The sequence below is a fragment of the Dipodomys ordii genome, unplaced genomic scaffold (assembly GCF_000151885.1).
Source record: "Dipodomys ordii isolate 6190 unplaced genomic scaffold, Dord_2.0 Scaffold28, whole genome shotgun sequence".
Classification (NCBI taxonomy): Eukaryota; Metazoa; Chordata; class Mammalia; order Rodentia; family Heteromyidae; genus Dipodomys; species Dipodomys ordii.
In genome coordinates, this window is record NW_012267244.1 from 13491388 (window position 1) to 13509439 (window position 18052).

General features: G+C 38.6%; 1 protein-coding gene across 2 annotated transcripts in view; it reads left to right on the plus strand.

The window, feature by feature from the left end:
* Mast4 (microtubule associated serine/threonine kinase family member 4) overlaps positions 1-18052 on the plus strand; it is a 355411-nt gene that overhangs the window by 280553 nt on the left and 56806 nt on the right. For both annotated transcript variants that reach the window (XM_013015896.1, XM_013015897.1), the window contains 4 exons: positions 5111-5268; positions 7903-7978; positions 10255-10464; positions 16515-16616. In XM_013015896.1, the coding sequence (XP_012871350.1) occupies positions 5111-5268; positions 7903-7978; positions 10255-10464; positions 16515-16616 (546 nt within the window). The remainder of the gene's footprint in view (positions 1-5110; positions 5269-7902; positions 7979-10254; positions 10465-16514; positions 16617-18052) is intronic.

Consider the following 18052-nt stretch of genomic DNA (forward strand, 5'->3'; position numbering starts at 1 on the left):
TACTGGTCCACATTTCAGATGTTGAAAATGTGGGAAACCACAATGTGAAAATGAATGCTGAAACCGATTAACCAAAGGAGAAAGAAGAGTAATTCATAAAGTTTTAAGTACTATCCTTCCCCAGACCCTTGGTATCTTTAATTAGCACCAAGCTCTGATTAGCAGAGTGATTGTCTTTATGGATTTTACATACACATTTTCATTTAATCCCCTCCCAAAAGAATTCATGTCTCCTAATGTCAAATTATTTTATTCCCTTTATAATACTTTGCATTGTACCCAGTTAGGCTTTATGATAGATTGATGCAGAAATCTCCTATTTATTAAGAAAAGTAAGAGAGAGCATATCATCTCTGTGTGTTTTTATCACGTATCATCTTTAATGTGAATTAAAAAAGAACAAGTATATAAAATCTGACTCTGTTGGTTTTAAATGGTTTTTAAACTAGTGCTTTTTTACAAATACTTATTATAAAGTGTCCCAAATTGTACTTCCAGCCAAAACAAACAAACAACCAGAAACAGCTATTTAGTCTGTGATGGTAGGTACTACTACTTCTGCTATCTTTTCTCCATATTAATGTTGATAAAAGTGACCAGTTCACAATAAAAAAATAAAATCAGAAAAAAAAGTGACCAGTGAAAACTAGAAATGCTATTTCTCTCATTCCCCACTTTCTTTGTGTCCTGTTCCTTTAAATATTGCTGCAATATTTTCACAAAACTACTTAGTTACAGTTTTTTCTTGCCTAAATAAAATCTGAATTACTTTTAGGATTATCATTAAGCAGTTATCATTAGTCAGTTAGCCAAACAAAATATAGTTTAGCTGTTTTGTCCCAAGGAAAATATAGAACCTATCCAGATGAAATTATCAGTACACTGAAAACAGAGTTTAAATTTTACAGATAGTTCTTTTACAAGCTGAACTCTAAAACTGTTTACACAGAAATGGAGATATTATTATTTTTTTACCCATTGGATATTACAGGAATTGCTAAACAGCTCAGTGTTTAAAATGCTGCATTTTGACATTGGAAAGATATGATAATTTGAAATTAATCAGTCTTCATAGAGAATATTTAGTACCACAACTTCTTTTTAGTGTCCAATGTTAGTTAAAATTAATTTGTGGGACCTCTCCAAGATGATATTCAGATCATAATTTTAAATTATGAAATAAGTAATATGGAATCATTTGCAGCAGTAAGGAAAAGACATCCCATCAGATAAGTTATTTTTCTGCTGAGGGACAGAATAAAAATGTGAATATATATACTGATAAATGTGAGGTATGACTATTAAATTATATTACTTTTAGGAAACAACAAGGAGAAATTCATGCATCCATATGACCATTATCCTTTGCAAAATGGTCATCTGGAGAGGCTAAATGATTATTTGCAAGATAGTATAACTCAGAAAATGTACTTAGAACTCTAACTGCCTTGAGAATTACTAGCAGCATAGTTTGTATTGTATAAATCTTCCATTCTTTGAAAGTGGATTTGATTTATGGTTTAGTCAAAAATCCTTTGCAAACTAGTTAGGTAATGAGGCTCACTGGCATTCCATTTGGAAAATATGAAGTAATAAGAATTAGTTGATTGGAAAACTCCCAGACTAATTCTTGAGACTCTTCTAAACATTTCAAGGATGCTTTATTTTACTTGTGGGTGTACAGTCATATTTTACTTCTCTATTTCATCTTGTATTTGTTTATAAACATATAAACAAATCTTTCTTCTCTGGTGCACATCAAAATGTACATAAATTAGAATGAGAATGCTAAATTTTCTATAAACATAATTTAAACTCTACTAACAACAGAAGAGAATGATCATGACTAGTGGTCACACATGACAATCAGGTGAGGGAATAGGGTCTACCCTTGCTCTATCCTCCAGCATTTTACTCCAAGGATGCTTATTGGGGCACCTCCTCAATAAGTATGTCAGGGCCAGGTATGGTTCATGCCTATATTTCCAGCTACTAGGGAGGCTGAAACAAGATGACTGCTGAGTTCAGATGGTCACCCTGGCAAGAGAGAGAGAGAGAGAGAGAGAGAGAGAAAACGCTTTTAGAGACAACACTTGCATCCTGCTGACATCCTGGCAGCTGTCTTCGCTGGTTGTGCAAGTTCTTCACTGAATCCTTACTCTCTGCTAAAACTGATCCTGTATATGTATTAAAAACATGACTTACTTTTTGGAGGCACTTTACTGTTTTAAGACATCTCCAGCTCATCTTGCTGGCCTGCAGCTGTCCCCAGTGCCTTGGGCACATACTAGAATTACTTGTTTTACTCTGTTCCAATTTATACCTGGTTGGGATGCACTTTCTTTGTCTCTGTCTCTGTCTCTGTCTGTCTTTCTGTCTGTCTCTCTTTCTCTCTCTTTCTCTCCAGAAAAGATCCTGGACTCCTAGACTCTGCTGTCACAGTTAGCACACTCCCCCCACCCACCTCGCACCTCCCATTCACTCAGGTTATCACATTCCCTATCCCCTAACCAAGGCCAAGTTCCTCATGGAGCTGCCCAGTAAGTACATGTGATACCATCTCATTTTCCTTAGATTCATCAGATGGTAACCTTTTTTGTCATATATGCTACAACTATGTTGAAAAACCAGATTTCTATTTTATTTAATAAAATGATTCGCTGGGTTCCAGCAGCTCACACTGTAATCCTAGCAACTCAGGATATTTGAGGATCACAATTCAAAGCCAACCCAAGGAGAAAAGTCTGAGAGACCCTTATCTCCAACTAACTAGCCAAGAACCAGAAGTGGAGCTTTGACTAAAGTAGTAGAGTGCCAACCTTGAGGGAAAAAGTTAAAGACACACCTAGTCCCCTGTGGTCAAGCCCTAGTACCAGCATGCTAGATAGGTAGATAGGTCGGTAGATAGGTAGATAGACAGACAGATAGATGATAGAAAGACAGATGGATAGATAGAATGTTAAAAAATACCATCAAAACCCCTCTTTGTCCCTACCTACTCAAAGGATCTCTCTCTGAGGTTGGTTGGTATCTTTCCTATACAGGTTTCTTACCTGTCCATACTGACTTCTGAAACTCTTGAGGCTGGTATGTTTTAGAATTAATTTTTATTTTTAGAAAGGTAACATGATTTCTGTAATTATACACAACAGCCCAGCAGCAACTCCAATACATTAATGTTTCTACAGCAACCTGAATCAACATTCACACTTAGTGAATTGAGTACATATTTTAAATATCTTCCCATTGGCTCAGTTGCTGTCAACTTACAAACTTCTTGGTTTGTGGGTTTTTAAATCTTGGATACAAGATTGTAGACATAGATTTACCTGAGGAATACATGTATAGACTTTTTAGGATGTTGGTAGAACCCAAAGCTAGGTGTGTGTGTTAGACAAGTACTTGGCCATTCATCTTCTCCCCAGCTCTCCACGTACAGCCTTATGTTTTTTGTTTGTTTGTTTGATGTTTATTTTCCTCACCTTTGCTGTCATCGCCACTGCTTCTCTACCACTTGGAAGATTGATCTCATTATTCCTTTCCTGAGTACTTGAACTCATTTTTGTGGGTTTTACTTTATAGTGAAAGTATGTAGGACTGTGCCTTATTGTATCACAAGTCCTTTTCGCTATGTTCTCATTTTTATGGTTTATAAAATCATCTAATTACATTATAAAAATCCCTCTTTGTCTCAGCATTAGTTAGGCGTTTTGTAATTTCAATGTATAAGGATTATAGTACTGCAGAGCTTCAGGGTTTATGAAGGGTATGTTTTAGTAATGACAGTAGTCTTTCAATAAAAAAATCTACTAGAACTGATACTGTTGCATGAGTGAGATCTTTCAACCTATGCTAATTCTAGCCATGTTTCCACTTACTCAAAAATTTTTGTTCTCTTTTATGAAAATTACATACAGAGTTTACCTGTCATTAAGACAGCACCGGTAACTGACACCTATAACCCTCGCAACATAGCAAGCTAGGACCTTCCTCATTTTAAAGTCAACCAGGGCAAAAAAAACATCTGCCTCTTAAGTAGCAGAAATTGGACTAGGGGCATAACTGAAAGGGTAGATGCCAGCTAGGAGTCTGAAAGCTGACCAACGGCTTTGAGTTCAAGCCCAAGTACTGACAAAAGAAAAAGACCAGACTCCAGATTTCTCTGTTTGTAGTTCTATATCTTTGATTGATTAAAAGTAGTCAGTTTTAGCTATTTACTTTCCAATATTACCATTTTCCAAATTTGAGCGATGATCTACAGAAACAACCCACCAAGTCTGTCCACAATGAATAAAAAGAACTCTCCATCGGTAGTGAAGCTGTTGTTTCTTGAGGACTTTTTATTTTATTTTATGATAGTCTTGGCACAAAAAGAGGAATAAAGAATTCAGACTGCTGAGAAAGCCTACTGGTGAAGGTTGGATTGAGGGAAGTTTTATGTAAGGACAACATGCATTATAAAGGGATTTCTCATGATCTTATATACTTTTGACTTTTGAGATAAGATCATTGCCCTGTAGCTATGACTAGTTTAGAAATCCATATGTAATCTAGGCTAGCCTCAAAGTCACAATCCTCCTGCCTCAGCCTCCTGAATGTACATATTTTAAATATCTTCCCATTGGCGCACTTAGTGCTTTATTATCTTATTTTTACCTTATACCATATAATTTGTTATTTATCTGAAAAATGACAGTGTTTGCTTATAAGCAACAGTATATGCAAGAACTAATCTGTAATACAAATCTCACTTCAAGGGTCACTTTCTTGCTTTGGCTTTGACTGTCTCCTACCCATTTTCTGAGCCTAGGTTTTATCCACAGAGGAAACTATCTTTGGGGAAATTATCTTTAGAAATAAATTAGAGAAGATAGAGAAAACCATTAGCCTTTCAGAGAGCATCAGATATTCGTTTAGACTCTAGTAACTATTATATAGTTATTATAGTGTATATTATTATATTATTATGTATTGATATTATATATTATTATTATATAGAAAGAAAGTGATAAAATGTTTTTGTCTCCCAAGGTTAGCACTTTGGTCTTATATTTGTTTTCAGAATTTCTCTTGGACATAGTCTTAAAAACTTTGTTTTGGTTTGTTTCAGTCATCCTGTTCTTCTCAGGAGAAGTTGCATCAGTTACCATACCAACCAACACCAGATGAATTACACTTCTTGTCAAAACATTTTTGTACCACAGAAAGCATTGCCACTGAGAACAGATGCAGAAACACGCCGATGCGCCCCCGTTCCCGAAGTCTCAGGTGTGTGGCCCTCTCCCAAACTGTGATTTATTGTGTTATCTGTTTGAGCTGTTGGCAGTAAAAAAAAAAAAATCTTTCATCCTTTAATTCATATATGTGTTAGTTGATTTGTGAACAGACATAAATATAGTATGACTTTTTTTCCCTGTCTACAGATGAAATTGGTAATTACTGTTGAAAGGGATGGTATTGTTTCTTTAAGTTTTCACAGTTTGCTAATTGCTGCAATAGCAGTAATCATGTTAGCCTTAGGGTACTACCTATGAAAACTTCTAGCCATTGGAAATCTCAAGGCCATCTTATTATAATGCAAGAACAGTTAAGTATTTATATGAAGAGAAAAAAGCTTACTTGAAGAAGAATAGCAAAAAACAGGAAGATATTTTCCTGGATTCCATATTATAAAGGCCCATCCTACTATTTTTTCCATACTATCTTCCCATCATACATCCTACATTTTCCCAGATTATGGACACATTTATAGGAGTTGTGTCTTCTGAATTGTGTGGTTGTCAGATTTAGTCCTCTTGATTTTGGAGTAGAGCCAGTTTCTTCTTTGCTTTTTCATTTGCTTTTTTGTGCTATTCTTAGAGCTTGAACTCAGGGCCTTGGCACTCAAAGCTAGTGCTCTACCACTTGAGCTACAGCTCCACTTCTGGCTTTTTGATGGCTAATTGGAGATAAGTCTCATGGAGTTTCTTGCCTGGACTGGCTTCAAACCATGATCCTCAGATCTCAGCCTCCTGAGTAGCTAGGAGTATAGATGTGAGCCACTGGCACCTGGCTGCTAGTTTCATTTTGACTTTGTTTCAAATAATGTGTACCAAACTCTGTTTCTTCAAGAAGTAAACTCTGAAATAGTATTTCCTCTTCAGTATGTTTATTGGGGATTACCAACTATGTAAGAGAAGGAAGGAAGTAGGAGTGGGAGAGTCAAACTGCCATTTAGGGCCTACTGCCTTGGGCAGTTCCGTGGGTTGTTAAACCTTTGGGCTACATGGCGCTTCCTTTCTTTATACCCTGCTTCGTTCCTCAGTTCCTGAGTTTGTTGTTAGAGTACCTTGGAAAGGTCATGGGTGAAGTGATTTTTTACAGATGAGATGTTCTGGAAGAGACTCAGATGGTACAGGAATTTCCGGGTTTTTGCTGACAGCATGCCTAGGAGCCAGTCAATAGGTCCTGCTCAAATGAGTGGATACAGAGTAGTGCATCTCCTTGACCAATGACAATTTGAGTTGGTTTTTTTTTTTCTTACCACAGTTTGAACTCAAGACCTCACACTTACCCAGCTTTGCTACTCAGCTGGTGCTCTAGCAGCTGAGTAGAGCATGTCTCTAGCATGGTTTTTACTGGCTATTGGAGATAGAATCTACAAAGTTTTCTGACATTGAATCATGACCCTGCAGTTCTCAGTCTACCAAGTAGCTAGGATTACAAGCATGAGGCACAAACACCCAGCTCAATAGGATTCTATATTAGTAATATATGTTGCTTTACTGAGGTTTTATCATTTAAAAAATAGCTTGTTTGGTGAATTTTGAAGTTTCCACAAAAGAGTTTTCTCTTTATCGCTTTCTTCATGTAATATTGTAATACTGAATTTATCCATATCAGAGGATGGTCGAATATGTTAGATTCCTGTGATACTCAGAATTAAAAACCAGTATTTCTAGTTCATCTAGAGGTTCTTTGGTGACTAGATGAGTGCCATTTACAAAAAAAATTTGTTGGTTGTGCAGCCTGAGTTCTGGGCCTGGGCACTGTCCCTCAGAGGCTCTTCAGCTCAAGGCTAGTGCTCTACCACTTGAGCCACAGCACCACTTCCAGCTTTTTCTGCTTATGTGGTGCTGAGAAATCAAACCCAGGGCCTCATGCGTGCAAGGCAAGCACTCTACCACTGAGCCACCTTCTCAGCTTAAAAATTCTTAAAACTTTCTTTAAAATTCTTTTAAGAAATTCCTGGGGTGCCTAGTGTAAGTTGCATATATCCAGCAATGTAACCTCCTTAAAATGGTAGAACCGCATTGCATCACGCAGGACACAAACTGACCACTGAAATAAAAGAACAAAAACTACACAACAGTTGTATACCTGTGTTTCTTTGTGTGTGTCTACCTCAGCATCCCAAATAAATGTTTGCTAGTCTAGAAAATGGATTTCACTTCAACACCTGTGCCATGGAAGTCTCTCCGCCCTTTCTAGCAGCATGTGGCAGAGCGCAGGTGTATGATAAAAGTGTGAAATTACACTGTTAAATGTATCTTTGAGGTTGCTGTGTGCGGCCGCTCTGTTTGGTGTTACACTGCAATTCATTAGTTGGTTTCCAGAACTACACAGACTCACGCCACATGCAGAATAAAATCTCAATGTAAGGCTGGTTCCTGAACTAATATTATAATTATTATATGGCACTTTACTTCTTGGGTTTGCTTCCTGAAGAGTTTTCAGTGTATTTCTGTATTTGCAGGTCTGTGTGTGGACATGAGCACTAATGACTGATTTTGTAGTTTATTACCTAATACGGCATACTTTTCCTCTGAAGGTTGCATAGTGCGTTGGATGTAACGGACTGTTTATAAATAAAAAGCTTATTTTCATTTCATGCTGTGAAAGGGTAATTTGCTTTGCTTGCAGCCCTGGACGTTCCCCTGCCTGCTGTGACCATGAAATAATTATGATGAACCATGTCTACAAAGAAAGGTTCCCAAAGGTAATGAATTGAATTGATGGTGCCTGGCACCTAAATGAACAGGCAATGTAGGTTCAGCATCCTTAAGGTAAAGGTGTTATTGTTATAAGAAGGAAGGATCCAGCCTCCAGTAATGTCTTGTATGTCTTTTCTTGGGAAAAGAAAACAACTAAGGAAATAGGAAGCTACCAGCCACTGAGAACTCTGTTGAATTGGCCTTGAAGCCAATGCTGTTAGTATATGCAATGAACTTGGCAGACCCTGGGTTGGTGAGACAGGGAGGGTCTGTTCTCAAAGGCTTTATGCTGTGTGTGTGTGTGTGTGTGTGTGTGTGTGTGTGTGTGTGCGTGTGTGTGTGTGTGTGTGTGGTGTGTGTGTACATCTTGTACTCATGTTCTGGACCTACTGCAAGATTGCCAAGTAGAGGATCTTTTTCTTCTTAGAAAGCCATAGATTGCTGCATCTACAAACCATTTTTCTTATTTTTTTTCATTTCTGCTGGTCCTGGGGCTTGAGCTCTGGCCTGGGCGCTGTCCCTGAGCTTCTTTTGCTCAAGGCTAGCATCCTACCACTTGAGTCTCTGCTCCAGTTCCAGCATTTTTGACAGCTAATTGGAGATTAGAGTCTCATGGACTTTCCTGCCCAGGCTGGCTTTGAACTGCGATCCTCAGATCTCAGCCTCCTGAGTAGCTAGGATTATAGGCATGAGCTCATTTTTCTTTTGAAACCTCATTTGCTCTTTCCCCATGTCTTCAGTCATTACACATGGTAAGCCAATTGCTATAGAGGGGACAATTGTAATGTTACCAGTAGACTGGTAAAAGGAATTTGAATTAAGGCAGAATGCTATTTGGCTGATGCCAAATCCTCTGGCAGCAATAACCAGCTCTCCCATAGTCCCTACCACCTTACCTCTGTCTACATCTTTCTTCTCAAAGTGTTTCTGCACATTAGGTAGAAGACAACCTGTCTTTGTCAGTCTTAATCCTCACCCACTACCTTTGTTGCCTTAGGCAAGAACAAAGGGAAATCTCCATTTTCATAAATCAGGGGTAGAGGACTTACTATTTGTAATGAACCCAACATTGATTGTTTTCACTATTTATCACATGCCACCTGCTCACCAGGGAAATAGATACTGACTACAAGGAGTTAATGCAGGTTCAGACATGAAAGAGGAGAAGAGGAAGGGGAAAGAAGGAATCTCTCTTTCTATATAGTTCATGTAAGCCAGGGGTATTGATTGGGCAGTCAGTGTTCACAAAGAAGGAAGTGAAAGTTGGAAATTTTAGATATATTTTGCCAGGGAATCTCCTTGGCCTTTTGCTCATGGGACAACTCTTTTGAGGAAAGGATAAAGATGATTGATCTAAGGTGTTTGTCCTGGTACATGAAAACCTAGTCAAGAAAGCAAACATGGTTCACACTATAAAACAATAGCAGTAATCCTGAGTTCTGTGTAACTAATAACTAAAGAAAAATTGGAGCTTCTTGACAATCCATCTGAAAGAGCCCAAGATCGAACATAAAAGCATCACATTTCACAGATATATATGGAATTAGTTCAGAAAGCCTACAAGGGTCACCTTACATTTGATGGGACATTGGAAAAGGGATTGGCACCCTGAAATATTCCTTTTCATTTAAGTACCTTAAATCTTTACCATCTTCATGCCACATGATGGAGTAATTGCAGAATCTGCCTTATCTTTCCCCTCCGCTCTTTGTTAGCTTCATAGCAAAATAAAGTGGAGAGTACAGAAGTTTTCTGTATTCAGCATCCCACACATACACAGCTACACTCTTCATTGACCTCCAGCAGCAAGGTGGTACATTTCTTGCAATCAGTGAACCCTCATGAACCCATCATGATCTCCTACAACCCACATTTTCTTTAAGACTCTCTCTTGAGTCTGTACAATCAATATGTTTGGACAAATAGGCATTGACAGGTATGTGTGATTCTTGTATTATACAAAACTGAGATCTCTCTCCCTCTCCTATTTCTCCCTCTTTCCCTTCCTCCTTTTCTTGTGCTGAAGATCAAGCTCAGGGCCTTGCACGTACTAGTCAAGCACTCTACTGGACACACACACACACACACACACACACAGAAGACATACACACACATATACACTCCTCCCAGCCCAGAAGTTGGGGTTTCTTTTGACTTTATTTTATGGAATTCTATTAACAATTTGTGGAGGTTTTTGGAAATGCCTAGGAAATGGGATGGTTGGGTTATTCACGTCTGTCTCCTTATGTTACACCTGTACCTGTGTGTTTCCTCTAAACAGGCTACTGCTCAAATGGAAGAGCGTCTGAAGGAAATTATCACTAGCTACTCCCCTGACAACGTTCTTCCCTTAGCAGATGGAGTGCTTAGCTTCACTCACCATCAGATTATTGAACTGGCTCGAGATTGTTTGGATAAATCTCACCAGGGTCTTATCACCTCACGGTACTTCCTTGAATTGCAGCACAAATTAGACAAGTTGCTACAGGAGGTAAGAACCATATGCCATGCATATAAAATTTTCTGATTTGTTTTGCATTTTTCCCTGGAAAAAAAGAATGCTTTATGAGACCATTTTCTTACAAATGGTAGCTATGAGATATAGTTTATATTCCAAGGAAGCAAAGAAGAAAAAAAAAGCTAACTGATTACTACTTGCTGTAGGTTGACTCTGGTCAATATGTATAGTAATAGGAAGTTAATGTAATAACCTATACAGCAACCTTGAGACCCAGCAATCACTGACTCTGGGATAAGTGGGTTGTGAAGGATTTTGAAGTAGAGATTCCTGCCTCCTTACCCAGAAAGCTATAAATTGCTTGAGTATATGTACGTTCTTTGATGGTCCTATCTACTTCTAATATCTGCAAAAGCTAAATGGAAAATTGATGGCTTCTTCCAGGCTATGTGTCCTATTAATTAACCTGCATGTGGTGGGTAGTAAATGGCAACTTATATTTTCATTAGTGTCAGTTCTTCCTCTAACAACATATCCAACTTCTAAAATGACAGATAAACACAGGGCTGGTCTCTGCCTAACACTTGCATGCCTATCTCCTGATAACACCCCAGACAGGAAGGGAATGTGCTTGGTGGAATGGAATTAGTATATGATATTGCTCCTCTCACTGAAATTGATCGGCCACAGTTCATAGGGGAAACCTATTTAAAAGCCTATGTATTTGGATTTATAATATTCTTGTACCTCACAGAGCATAAATTATACCCATGTGAAAGTAATCATAAATGCTTTTTTCCTAAGAATAAATATATAAATACTTGTACAAAACTAGAGGAAAACACTAGCCCTAATTTTGGAGAAATCCACCTGTCCTTGGCCCTATACAATTTTTGTAATTTTAGCAAGGTAAGATGATTCCTCTCTAGCTAACAGCCACTGTTTTGTTTTGTTTTTTCCCCCTTTTCCATCCAAACTTCCCCATGGGGCTTTGTTTGCTGTTCTCATTTCTCACATTTCAACCTTCTAAAACAAGTGTCTCTCAGGCTGTCTTTGCGGGTGTGTACGTGTGTGGGGGGAGACAAACATGTTGTGTTTCGGCTTTGTTGTTGTTAACTTCCAATTTGGCTTGGAGCAGGCCTCCCATACACAAAAATGAAAATAAGTTTAAGGGAAATGAGCATGTACTTGGGTATCCTGGCCTTGTACACTTACCATAAGAGTTGCTAGATGCTTGCTCTCAATAATTGCACTTAATTTATCACACAGATCGCTTGTCTGTGGACCTCACTGGAGTAGCACTATGAGATGAGAACTCATGTGACAGGGATCTCCCCTGCTTTGTTTTCCCAGGAAGGTATTTGTTCCATAGAGGGGCCTAAATATTTGTGGCACGAGTGTCTGACCCCTACTGTCCTCCAACCACCTCCCCCAGTCCCTGCAAAAATAAAACACCTCTCTTACCCATTTCTTCCCTGTTTATTCTAAGCATTTCTTTTCAAAGTCATGTTTTCTCCAAGTTAATTTTCCTACAATCTTTTTTTTTTTGGTCGGTCGTGGGGCTTGAACTCTGGGCTTGGGTGCTATCCCTGCGCTCTTCAGCTCAAGGTGAGCGCTCTACCACTTAAGCCACAGCGCCACTTCCAGTTTTCTAGTGGTTTATTGAAGAAAAGAGTCTCACGGACTTTCCTGCCCATGCTGGCTTTGAACCATGATCCTCAGATCTCAGCCTCCTGAGTAGCTAGGATTACAGGTGCGAGCCACTGGCGCCCACCTTTTTCCTACAATCTTATCTTTTCACTGTTTCCCCTTTCAGCCTGTTGGCTGCTCTCATTAGAGACTTAAGGATTCTTGTAGCTTCCAGTCCAGATCTCAGATCAGCAGTACTCAGTGCTGTGATTTCAGAGGTATGTGTCTGCCTGCCTACTGAATGCCTTTTCACTTAGGCTACCACAGCACTGCTGGACAACCTTGCCTGCCTTTCTCAGGGTCCTTCAATGGGCTTCTCCTGCATGCTCCCCTCCCCTTGCCCCCCAATCACACTACCTTCTTCCCAGGTACCTCTTGGGACTACAAGCCCTCCTGGGAATACAAGTTGTAGTAACAACTCGCCTTGCCCTACCTACAGTAGCCACTGACCTCTCTGTTTTCTTCCTAAAATTCTCCCAACTTTCTCCTCCTATTCTATATCCACCACTTGAGCTGGACCCTCCTTTTCAGTGGTCTGCTTCCCTCTAGTCATAACCCCTCAAATCCACACTTCCATGCAGCAACAGGAACATCAGCCTCAGACTCTTCAGTGTTCCAGAAGGGAAACACCACAGCCTGGCCTATGTCTGCACACCCCTCTCAGTGTATTGCGATAATAGTGGGGAGAACTTGTTTTATCAGCATAAAGTGGACTTGGAAGAAGATGGGTCAGCTCTAATTCCTGGTGCCCAATTCAGTGCCTTGTTATTGAGTGGTCAGTGACTATGGAGAGGCAGAAGGGAAAAACACATACGGAGGCATGCCTAAATATTTCGCCTATTATCCTGTAATGTCATACTAATCTAATCTGCTGGGGCTTTTTCCATCAAGTCAACTTCTAGAAAATGCCAACTCCATGCTTATTTCTGTGTATGAGGATACCTTGAAAGTATGGAAATGGTACACCTTGAACACAAGAGAAAGTATTGGCATGGTACGCTTTTTTTTTAATTGTAAAGATACTATACAGAGGGTTACAGTTACATGAGTGAGGTAATGAGTACACTTCCTCTTGAACATTGTTACCCCCTCCATTGTTTTCCCCCTACCATCCCTTCCCTCCCTCCCTTCCCCGAGGTTTTTTTTTTTTTTTGATTGTGATTAAGTGATTACATAATTTCCGGAATTTCACAGTATTGTGGAATAATGATGCTCATTTAAAGTCACAAGTTCATTCTAACTTTCCTGGAGCAAATTGTCTATCACAGTCTGTAACATATAACAGTGTTCACATGTTATACACCATACATGTGATCAGCAGCGTGGGGATATTCAGTAGTGGTTTGACCAGATGAGTGGGAGTTCTTTTTTCTTAAGTCCTGTTAGTTTTGTCGTATCAGGCATGGTACACTTTTAAGCACAAGAGAGCAACTCTGTAATCAACCTCTTGAGAATCTTCTGTAATTCCAGAAATCTGTCCCAGGACATTATCATAATTATCAGCCTACTTCTGTTTTTCATTCCTTTGTAAGCATTCCTTCAAAAAGGGTAGAATTGATATCCAAAGCTATTTATAGTAAAATTGCCCACTTATTTTTTGCTCATTGATGATAGATTTTGCAGACTATTTCAAGGCAATTAAAAATAAATCTTAGCTGGTACTGGTGGCTCATACCTGTAATCCTAGCTACTCAGGAGGCTGAGGATTGGGATTCAAAACCAGCCTAGACAAGAAAGTCTATGAGTCTCTTAAGCACCAAAAAAGGCCCAAAGTAGAGCTGGACCTCAGTGAAAGAGTGCTAGCCTTGAGCACCTGAAGCTCAGAGACAGCATTCAGGCCCTCAGTTCAAGACAGCTCCAAGACCAGCAGAGACACACACACACACACACACACACACACACACACACACTCTCTCTCTCTCTCTCTCTCTCTCTCTCTCTCTCTCTCTCTCTCTCTCTCCCTGTTGGTAAAATAACACATTATTGCAGCTGATATATTTCCTTTGCTTTGGCCTTTGATATAGCTGTTGTTAGAAGAAGTTGGAATGAATTAATAGTTTTTTATTATGGTTTCTGAAATGAAATCTGTCTAGCCTGAATTGGGCATTTTTCAGTTCTTTTATATATAAAACTCTCATTTCCCTTTGAAAACAGCCACCAAAACATGCTTGGCCTTTTAAGACAAAGAATTAGGTGGGCTTTGGGGTTTTTGTTTTTATTTTTAAGCTTCTCTCTTTAGTTAAGGCTAAACTATAAAAAAATCATCATATTTCTTAGCATTCATTTTATCTTCCAAAATCTATTTTTGTTGCAGCAGAAAATTTATTATTTGAAGCATATGTGTGTAAGTGTGAGGAATGTATTATTTTCTAGTTGCTTACCAATTTCTTTATTTTTTAAATATAAGCTGATTTCTTATTCTTTTATGATTTGTATTCCTTTTTTTCCCTTCCCTTCCCTTCCCTTCCCTTCCCTTCCCTTTCCTTTCCTTTCCTTTCCTTCTTCCTTCCTTCCTTCCTTCATTCCTTCCTTCCTTCCTTCCTTCTCCCTGTCTTAATTATTTTCCTTGTTTTGTTGGTACCAATGTTAGAACTTAGGGCCTCAGGCTCTCTTAAGCCTTTTTTTTCTCATGGCTAGTGCTCTACCAATGGCCTCTAATACAGTTTTGCTTTGTTTTAATTGGAGAGAGAGTCTTTCAGGCTTTCTTTTTTTTTATTGTGAAAATACTGTACAGAGGGGTTACATTTACAGACTTTCTTATGTCTGGCTTTAAACCTCAATCCTCAGATCTCAGCCTGCTGAGTAGCTAGTATTACAGGTGTGAGCCACTGGCACCTCACTCTGTACATAGTTTATATACTTACATATTTTTAACATCATCTTTGATATGCTGGCCTAAATTCAATATGCATATTAAAATCATTAAAAAAAATAAACTAGTCTGCCAGCTCTTTTTTTGTAGAGAGGGACTTGGCATAGATGAAACACCTTTTTTTTTTTTTTTTAATCAGTCAAGGGGCCTGAACTCTGGGACTGGGCGCTGTCCCTCAGCTCTTCTGCTCAAGCTATCTCTCTACCACTTGAGCTACAATTTTCCGAGTGGTTTATAGGAGATAAGAGTCTCATGGACTTTTCTGCCTGGACTGACTTTGAATCATGATCCTCAGATCTCAGCTTTTTGAGTAGCTAGGATTACAGGCATGAGCCACTGGCTCCCAGCTAGAAGCACCTTTTTGTAGTTGCTTATTTCTGTGTCAGCAGAATTACATCATATTATACCATCAGGGCCATGATACTTGTTTTTAATCCTTTGAGGAAAGTAAGTCATTAAAAAACAGTCCTAGGTCTGGGAAGGTGGCTCAGTGGTAGAGCACTTGCCTTGCATGCTTGAGGCCCTGGATTCAATTCTTCAGCATCACATAAGCAGAAAAAAAAGCCAGAAGTAGCGCTGTGGCTCAAGTGGTAGAGCGCTAGCCTTGAGCTGAAGAGTTGAGGGACAGCGCCCAGGCCCAGAGTTCAGGCCCCACAACTGGACCCTCCCCCCCAAAAAAAAAACCAGTCCTAAAATGAACAAGTATAGAAGTTTACATCAAAACTTCCAAAATCTCTGTCCTATATCAACCCAATATTTACCAGATAATTCAAGAAGAGCTCATTGAAAATTTCAGTGACTGTTGACAAACTGAACTTTGGTCTCAGAACATTTCATTGTGTTTGGGCAACATGTAAAGTAAAATTCAAAACTGGGATAAAATTTTACTGAGTTGAGTGCTTATTTATTCAGTGTGTGAAATTGAATTCATACATATATACACATACACACACACATATATATATATATATATGTCCAATGATAAACATTAGTCAGCTAATATTTAAAGTAAGCATTGTATACTTCTTACACATGGGGAAGTAACTAACTTGTAAGGAAATCATATTGTATATGTGAAGTATATTTCATGAGCATGTTAAATGCCCAGGATAACAGAATACCAGTCTGTTCTGCTGTTTCACACATCTAACATGTTACATCTGGTAAGTCCATGTTCTTGATCAGCTGACGGTACTGGTAACACGTTTTAATGTGTCATAAACTTTTAATGTCTCCTTCATTCATGGTTCACATTAAAGGGACATATTCAATTTTTAACATAGATAATAAATCAAAGTTTTGCAGTTAAAGTTTAGCTAATAGAGCTATTTTATGGATGTGGATGTTTAATAGTATCCATTTATCTAGAGATAATGCCCACTTATCAATCTTTTAAGAGTATTTTCTAAATTGCTTAATTTTTGAACGTTTGCAATTAGCTCATTAGCATGCTTTGCTGATTTTCTTTTCCATTTAGTGGAGCAACACTGTGTCCTCATGCTGTTCATTGCTTTTTTCATAGGCCCACGATCGCTCTGAAAGCGGAGAATTGGCATTTATTAAACAGCTAGTCCGAAAGATCCTAATTGTTATTGCCCGCCCTGCTCGTTTATTGGAGTGCCTGGTAAGTTGCCTTTAGATGTGACTACATTATTTATTGTTAACTGCAGGAAAGCAGCAACCCACAGAAAGCTCCAGTTTCATTTCACTTCAGCCAGCAGCACTAAATGGGGAGAATTGGGATGAGCTGCAGCTTGTGAATGTGTGTGATGGCATCCATATGTGACTTGTCTTCTTTGATTTTAAGAAAGAATTCTAGAGTTGGTGCTGCGTTAACTGGTAGTCATCTTACATTCTGGTCAAACTTGAAGGATGGTCATGAAATAGTGTACTCGACCTTACTTCTGCATAATTACTCTGTGTCACAGCTAATGTAAAATGTTTGCTCTGCATCGTGTTTTTTTGGAGTTTGGTGAGGGTCAGAGAGAAGGAAATCCCAGATATCCTATATAGTGACCCATAGATATAATTATTATTTGTTTTTTTATTATACTATGCTAGAAGTCATTGTTATTGAGCAAACCCATTTGGAAAAGGGTACAGTGGGCTATCAGGAGGAATGACTTTTAGATATTGTTTCATTTTAAAAATTACATCATAATAATACTCATTTTGCCCTTTTAAAATTTTTGTTTTACTAAATCTTGATTGTTATTTCAATCAAAATTGAAAATAAACATGGAACTTTAACATAAGAATTATTTAAAGGGCTAAATTAATATAGCACAAAGTTTCCCTTTTAAAAATTCTACCAGCTATTCAAGTAATTGAACTCCATGTATAATATATTTTTCAGCATTTAATACACAATAATGTGTGTGGTTGTGGTGCTTTGTCCTTGTTATTCTCTTAATTAACATTCATTGGATTTTACAATATTGAAATATTCTTAGCCTCAGAAATACCAGCACCAGATGAGAGATAGCAGAGGGAGGCAGATCTTGAGGTAAAAGATGGAGAGCAGGATTTCTATCAGCTTTGGATCCTTAGGACCACAAAGTAAAAAGTATCATGTAGCTGAGCACTGGTGACTTATTCCTGTAATCATAGCTACTCAGTAGGCTGAGATCTGAGGTTCATTTGAAGCTAACCTAGGCAGATAGATCCTCAATATTCTTTTTTTTTTAATTTTATTTGTGAACATACTGTACAGAGGGGTTACAATTACATGGGCAGGATAATGCATACATTTCTTACCAAGCATTGCAGCCTCCTCCCTTGTTTACCCTTCACATCCCTTCCCAGCCTCCCCCCCTCCCCCCCCAGTCCCAATCCTTCCCCCCCCCCCCCCGCCACCGACATTGAGATCCTCAATATTCTTATCTCTATATAACCAGCAAAAAGCCAGAAGTACACTACTTTGGATACCTGTGGTAAGAGAACTAGATGTATGGACAGATAGAAGGGAGACATTTTTTCCTGCTTCTCCTATGGTGCAATAATAAAATCAGTGGTGGGGGGAATGCTAATAAACATTAAAATATTTTTATGCACAATAGC